We start from the raw sequence: 7541 nt of genomic DNA, 5'->3' as shown, positions 1-7541 counted from the left end.
CGTGTCAAAGATTGTCCTCGGAGGCCCAAATAGATGCAAGCTACTGGTTTTGGAAATGTTCAGTGGGGTGGTCAGCAGCCATCGAGAGGCCGTGGTCAGGCCAGGGGTGGAAATGGTATGGGCCATGTTGTGGAGCACCGAGCAGAGGTGCTGGTCATACTGAGGCAAGGCAGTTAGTGCTCTAGATGTTCTAGATGTTATTACGGGTACGTTCTTTATCCATTATATACCTTAACCTGAATTGATTGATGTGGGGTCTACTCATTCATACATAACATGCTCTGTGCCTAAGTTATTGGGTTTTATGTCTGAAAGAACTATTAGTGAGATTACTGTTTTAAACCCATTGGGGTAGTTCGTTCGGATTAATAAGATGTTTAAACATGTTCCTTTGGAGATGCAAGGAGTTATCTTTCTGGTCGATCTTATGGAGCTGCCTTTCGGAGAATTCGACCTAATACTAGGCATGGTTTGGTTAGTTAAACATCGGGTAAGCTTGGATTGTGCCACTAAATGGGTTGTACTGAGATTTGAGGCAGATGAGGAGGTAGTGGTAATTGGGGAACGACAGAACTATTTGAATAATGTAATTTCAGTATTAAGGGCCGAGAATTTGGTTCGTAAAGGTTGTGAGGTGTTATTGGCCTATGTCAATGTTTCAGATGTTGGGGACTCTTCGGTAAAGGATATCAGAACTGTTAGGGATTTTCTGGACGTCTTTCCAGAAGAGTTACCAGGGTAACCTCCAGAACGTGAGGTGGAGTTTGGGATTGAGCTCTTTCTTGGTATAGCTTCAGTGTCCATCACCCCTTACAAAATGGCACCGAAAGAGCTTGTAGAGCTTAAGGCCCAAATTCAAAAGCTACTGGACAATGGGTTTATCTGACCTAGTGTGTCTTCGTGGGGAGAACTAGTCTTATTTGTAAAAAAGAAGGATGGATCCATGCATATGTGCATCGACTACAAACAACTAAATAAGCTGACCATTAAGAACAAATACCCTTTGCCACGGATTGATGATCTATTCGACCAACTGCAGGGGGCATCGATTTTCTCTAAGATTGACCTCCGATAGAGGTATCACCAGCTGAGGGTCAAGGAGATTGATGTCTACAAGACAACATTTAGGACTTGATACGGTCATTACGAGTTTCTAGTGATGCCATTTGGACTGACGAATACACCAGCGGCTTTTATGGATTTTATGAATTGAGTGTTCCAGCCCTATTTGGATCGATTTGTGGTGGTGTTTATAGATGACATTTTGGTGTATTCGAGGACTGAGGATGAGCATTATGCACATCTCCAAATTGTTCTGCAGATTTTAAGAGAGAAACAAGTATACGTTTAATTTAGCAAATGTGAATTGTGGCTAAGAGAAGTAACTTTTCTGGGTCATGTGGTATCTACTAAGGGGACTAGGGTTGATCCTCGAAAAATTGAGGCTATTTTAGATTGGAAGCAGCCTATGATTGTGTCAAAAATTCGTAGTTTTTTGGGACTGGCTGGGTACTACAGAAAATTTGTGGAGGGGTTCTCACTGATTGCCGCGCCCTTAACTAAGCTACTACGTAAGGACGTGCCCTTTAATTGGACATATACACAGCAAGAGAGCTTTGAGAAGCTCAAGAATGTTCTGACTGAGGCCCATATCTTGATTCAGCCGGAGTCTGGGAAAAAAATTTACTATTTACAGCGATGCATCACACGTTGGTTTGGGTTGTGTGTTAATGCAAGAGCGTAAGTGGTAGCTTATGTGTCTCGCCAGCTTCAGACTCATGAGGCGAATTACCCAACGCATGACTTGGAGTTGGCTGCAATGGTATTCGACTTGAAAATTTGGAGGCATTACTTGTACGGTGAGAAATGTCTCATTTATACAGATCACAAGAGCCTCAAGTATCTCCTCACTTAGAAGGAGTTAAACCTTAGGCAACATAGATGGATCGAGCTACTTAAGGACTATGACTGTTAGATTGAATACCACCCTAGGAAGGCCAATATGGTGGCCGACGCACTGAGCCATAGGGCTATGGCTGATCTGAGAGTGATGTTTGCTCGTTTTAGCTTATTTGATGATGGTAGCTTGTTGGCTGAACTCCAAGTTAAACCAGTGTGGATCGAACAGATTAAGAGTAAATAGTTAGAAGATGAATCATTGGGTCTCCGGTTCTATCAGATTGAGAATGGTAATACTGTGGATTTTGGGTTGAATAATGAAGGGGTACTCTGTTTCGAGGAAGAATTTGTGTACCTAAGGATACTGATTTGAGGCGGACTTTACTGCGAGAGGCACATAATAGCTCCTATGCGATGCACTTGGATGGAAATAAGATGTACAGAGATCTCCGTGAGATATACTGGTGGCCGAGTCTTAAGCCTGAGATTACCGATTTTGTGGGGAAATATCTGACTTGCCAACAGGTTAAAGTGGAACATCAGTTTCCTTCTGGGTTGCTTCATCCAGTTAAGATTCCGCTGTGGAAGTGGGAAAGGGTAACTATGGACTTTGTAAGTAGGCTACCCCTAACACCTTCCAAGAAAGACTCAGTGTGGGTCATCGTGGATCGATTGACCAAATCTACCCATTTCATACCGGTTTGCACAAATTATTCATTCTAGAAACTGGCTAAGTTGTATGTATCTGAGATAGTGAGACTGCATGGGGTACCAGTTTCTATAATATCTGACAAGGATCCTCACTTCACATCTCGGTTATGGAAAAAGTTACATGAAGCTCTAGGTACACGGTTGGACTTCAGTACTGTGTTCCATTCTCAGATAGATGTTCAGTCAGAGAGAGTGATTCAGATACTGGAGGACATGTTAAGTAGTTGTCTAATTGACTTCTGAGGCAGTCGAGAAGATTATTTGCCGTTAGCAGAATTTGATTACAACAATAGTTGCTAGTCTAGCATACAGATGGCACCTTACGAAGCTCTATATGGTTGTAGGTGTCGTATTCTGTCATGTTGGATTGATTTGGGCGAGCGACTTGTTCTGAGTCCTGAATTAATTTCTGATACTGAAGATAAAATTAGATTGATTCGGAATCGACTGAAAATGGCATCCGACAGGCACAAGTCATATGTAGATCTAAAGCGTAAAGAGATTGAGTATTCTATGGGGGACTTGGTGTTCATTAAGGTCTTGCCATGGAAGAAGATAATAAGGTTTGGTCGGAAGGGCAAGTTAGGCCCATGGTTCATTGGGCCTTACCATATACTAAAACGTGTGGGACCGGTTGCCTATCAACTTGAGTTACCCCCAGAGTTGGACTGGATTCATGATGTGTTCCACGTCTCTATGTTGAGGCGATATCACTTTGATCCTATGGACATTGTCTCGACTGAGGAGGTTGAGGTTATACCAGATCTGACTTTTGAGGAGAAGCCAGTTCAGATTGTAGACTGTGATGTGAAAGTTCTAAGGAAGAAGTCTGTTCTATTGGTTAAAGTTCTTTAGCGGAACCACAGTTCTAAGGAGGCTACGTCGGAACCCGAGGAGGCAATGCGACAACAATACCTTCACCTATTCTGACCAAGTAAATTTCAAGGCTGAAATTTTCTTTAATGAGGGTAGAATTGTAACGCCCCAAATCCCGAAAACCCTGTTAAAATTATTTTTGTGTATTGTGTTCATAAATGTATGCTTGCTTCCGTGGTTGAGTGTCCTAAGGAGTGTTAGAGAGGTCTTGAGTTCAAGCTTTGGCTTGTACAAAATTTTGATTTTGGCTTGAATAAACCCTGTCTCTTGTCAGTAGGGCTCTTAAATGAAAATGGTGAGAATATGTCATAAGAAGCTTGTTGGTCCAAGGGATAGTGGTGTGTTACTAATGGTAACGGCATTTGAGTTAGAGTCTTTCTGCGCGCAAGGGGTCTCTTTTTGCTGCTGTGCCATGTTAGAGGTTGTTTGTTAGTAGGATTCTGATGCTCTTGGATGGTTGAGAATATTGAGTGGGGTGGGGAGTGTGTAGCCGAATTCTAGGAGTATTGTGGGGAGAAAATTTTAGAGTTTTGAAGGGATATGGATAGTGTTTAGTTGGAGAGATTTGAGGAGCCAAGTGAGGGGTGTGTTTGTGCCGAATTTGGGACTCTCATTTTTGGCATTTTCGGCTTTTGAGCAAAAGCTGGGAGGTTGGTCATTATTTCTTTTTGGCTCTTTTCTCCTTGGTGTGAATTTCAACATTTTTTTGTCTTTCCCGGTTTGTTCTATTTTAATGTTTTTAGTCACCAATTTCCCTTGCTCCTCTTCTCTCTAGTATCAAATTATTTGGCCGAATATCCTCCTTTCTTCCTCTCCCTCAGTCCAACGTTTCCCCTTTTGACCGAATACACTTTTTTCCTTCACCCTTCCTCTTTTCTTCTCCCTTGATCGAATATAACATCTCTTCTCTTTGAATTTCGAGTTCATCAAAGTTTCTTCCTGTCCATTTGGCTATTATGACTGAATACTCCATCCCTGTTGGCTGCAGTTTGATGTTGTTCTTCAACAAGTCGGTAAGTACTCTTGCACTATTAAAAGTCGAATAATTTTTATCCCTTCTTGCCGATTCTTACCCTTCTTTTCCTAGGTGTGGTGTTCCTTTCGATTTCTAAAGTTTCTTGGTGAGTGAAGGAGTTGCTAGTGAATACTGAGCAGTCGAACCTTTCCCTCTTTACTCGATCAAGGTAATTCTGTTTACGATTATGGTATTTAATTGGTACATGACTTGTTTAGGAAGGTGTTGGCAAATTTCCTATTTCCTCTTATCCTCGGGTTTTGTTTTCTATAAGCCATTTTTTAGTCTCACGTCATGTGTTTTTGTGTGGTCATCATTAATGGGTTTCGTTGTCAACGCAGCTATTCAGTTAGGAGAGTAAACCAGCCTTCATCAACGGTTCTAGCAGGGCTAATCACTCTTACGATCAAGGCAAGTATTGGATGTTATTTTAAGTTGGGAATAAAGAAGGGTGATTAACCCTAGTATTAATTGACTAACGGATTATCGTGACTTAATGTAGGTTTGGGGAACTCTTGGGCTAGATGCACGTTTCGCAACAGGTGTGTAATCACACTGTTATTAGCATAAATCGGTAAAAGCCAGAAATGTACTACTGTTGACCCTACGTGAGCGTACGCTTGCTCGTACGGCGAGCCGAATGCACAAAACATAGGCGTTCGACCATAGAGGCCACCATGAGCGGTCTTATGGGCTAAGGCTAATTTTGGCCACGTTGGGCCAAAGTGGGCGTATGGGCCCCACAGGTTCGTGGCTCAGACGGGTAAAATCGCATAGACGTGTGGAGATTACTGGGCTAGGCTATGTATTTGCACGGCCAAGGCCACTATTGGGCTTATTGGGCCACACGAGCGTGTGGGCCCTCGTGGGCAGTGCTATGGGCTTCGGGCCCATTTTTACTATTTGACCATTATGGTTGCACGGGTTGCCGAGACGCTTGTGGACCTACTGTTGGGTCGGTCAGTACACCCAGACCCTTTACTGATGAAATGACTAATATACCCCTATGCTATATTTGACTGTATTCGAGCATGACATTTTACTGTATACACATTTATATTATGTTGCATTGCATGGTATGGGATATTTGATATTGGTGGAAATATACTGAAAGGCTATAAGCCTATTACTGGAAGCTCTGTGGCAAATACTGCTTAAGTGCCGTAACTGGTACTATTTGGTGTGTAGGGATGGGTGGGTCGATTTTATCCCCACATGGTGTGTAGGGTTGGTATGGAGATAGTGTGTAGAGAATGGATTGGGTAGGACTCTTTGTTTGCATACTGTACTGAAATGTTAAGCGGGCTTAGGCCCAGACTGCTACTGTTATTGGAACGGGCTTAGGCCCAGACTGCTACTATTACTGAAATAGGCTAAGGCCATTGCATGGGCTTAGGCCTAGATTGTGTTTACTCTGGCTGTATGGTTTTATGGTATTTTGCACACTAGTTTCATAACTCACCCATCTGTTAACTGTGTAGGAAACCCCTAGGCTTAGATGGATCGAGGCGACAGAGGACTCAGAGGTCGCCACTCGACAAGTTTAAAGATGGCATCTTATGAGGCGTTATATGGTCAGAAGTGCCGGACTCCATTGTATTGGACGAAACTCAAGGAACACCAGATCCATGGGGTTGATTTGATCAAGGAAACTGAATAAAAGGTTAAAGTGATCCGCAATTGTTTAAAAGCGGCATCGGATAGGCAAAAGTCATATGTCGATTTAAAAAAGGAAAGATATTGAGTTTCAAGTCAGAGATAAAGTATTCTTGAAAGTTTCTCCTTGGAAAAAGGTTTTGAGATTTGGCCGGAAAGGCAAATTGAGCCCGCGGTTTATTGGACCATACAAGATTACTGAACGAGTTGGACCTTTAGCCTATCGGTTAGCCTTGTTACCCGAAATGAAAAAGATTCATGATATTTTCCATGTGTCCATGTTGTGTAGATATAAATCAAATCCCTCACATGTGATTTCATCGTCGAAAGTTAAGATTAGACCGGACATGGCCTATGGCGAAGAACCGGTCAAAATTTTAGCTTGAGAAGTCAAACAATTAAGGAACAAGAATATAGCCTTGGTAAAAGTTCTACGGCACAGACACAGAGTGGAAGAAGCCACATGAGAACCTAAAGAAACCATGAGAAGTCAATATCTGAACCTGTTTACTGGTAAGACTTTCGAGGACGAAAGTCCCTAAGGGGGGAGAATTGTAACATCCCGAAATTGGGTCTAGTTGGAACAGTGATTTTGGGACCACAAATTTGATGTCAAAATATTTATTTTCTGATTATAATGAGGCCTAGAATATGAAAGTAAGCATGTGTTAAAGTTTCATGAAGAAATTCCTAGTGTAAGGTGTCCAATTGGAAATTAAGGACCAAATTGAATAAATTGCAAAACTTGGATTCTAGAAACAATTTGCATGAAATTGCTTTAGATTATTAATTAGAAGGTCTTAAAGAGTAATTTGCTCAATTTCTAAGTTTTTGGACAAAAATGGGCATGTATGGAAAATTTTGGAAGTTTAATAAGGAAGGGCATTTTGGTATTTTGGCAATAAAATCAATAAAAAAGGAAAATGAAGGCAAAAATTAGTCATTCTTCCCCCTCTTGCTGCCGAAATTTCAAAGGAAACCATAGCTAGGGTTTCTTCACTTTCCAAGCTCAATAGTAAGCGACTCCTAGCCTCATTTTTAATGTTATTTGTATTTTTGAGATTCTTGTAACATGTTCTCTCCATTTCTACCCATATTTTAAGCTAGGGTTTATGTATGCAAAATGACCCATGTGTGACATGTTTGTTTTTTGATGATTTATGGAGGAATATGAAAGTTAGATGTGTGTTAAACATCTTTTCCTAAGTGATTTTCATGAAAAACCCCTAAGAGGACCTTTTTGCAAAAGGTACAAAATATGTGGTAGAAATGTGATATAGAGGAAAATGTGGGCTAGTATGAGTTTATAATACATTTGGCTAGGCTTGGGTAACCAAGGAATTGCATGTATTTCATTCTACGAGCCTAGGGACTAAGTTGTAAA

At 41.4% G+C, this 7541-nt stretch overlaps 1 protein-coding gene across 1 annotated transcript; it reads left to right on the top strand.

The window, feature by feature from the left end:
- Positions 1 to 2313: 2313 nt before the first annotated feature.
- Positions 2314 to 3465, top strand: LOC121214777 (uncharacterized). Its single transcript, XM_041089006.1, has 3 exons — positions 2314 to 2511; positions 2623 to 2714; positions 2955 to 3465. Exons 1-3 carry the CDS (start codon positions 2314 to 2316, stop codon positions 3463 to 3465), a joined length of 801 nt encoding a protein of 266 aa, XP_040944940.1.
- The last annotated feature ends 4076 nt before the right edge of the window (positions 3466 to 7541 follow it).

Source organism: Gossypium hirsutum, chromosome A01 (assembly GCF_007990345.1).
Source record: "Gossypium hirsutum isolate 1008001.06 chromosome A01, Gossypium_hirsutum_v2.1, whole genome shotgun sequence".
In the NCBI taxonomy this organism is placed as follows: Eukaryota; Viridiplantae; Streptophyta; class Magnoliopsida; order Malvales; family Malvaceae; genus Gossypium; species Gossypium hirsutum.
The sequence above is the reverse complement of the archived record's forward strand: the minus strand, read 5'-3'. Positions and strand labels throughout refer to the sequence as shown.

Coding starts and splice junctions, on each gene's coding strand:
- LOC121214777 (XM_041089006.1), top strand. CDS start 2,314: ATGCACTTGGATGGAAATAAGATGTACAGAGATCTCCGTGAGATATAC. Junction 2,512..2,622: donor AAAGGGTAACTATGGACTTT/GTAAGTAGGCTA, acceptor TATTCATTCTAG/AAACTGGCTAAGTTGTATGT. Junction 2,715..2,954: donor GATCCTCACTTCACATCTCG/GTTATGGAAAAA, acceptor ATATGGTTGTAG/GTGTCGTATTCTGTCATGTT.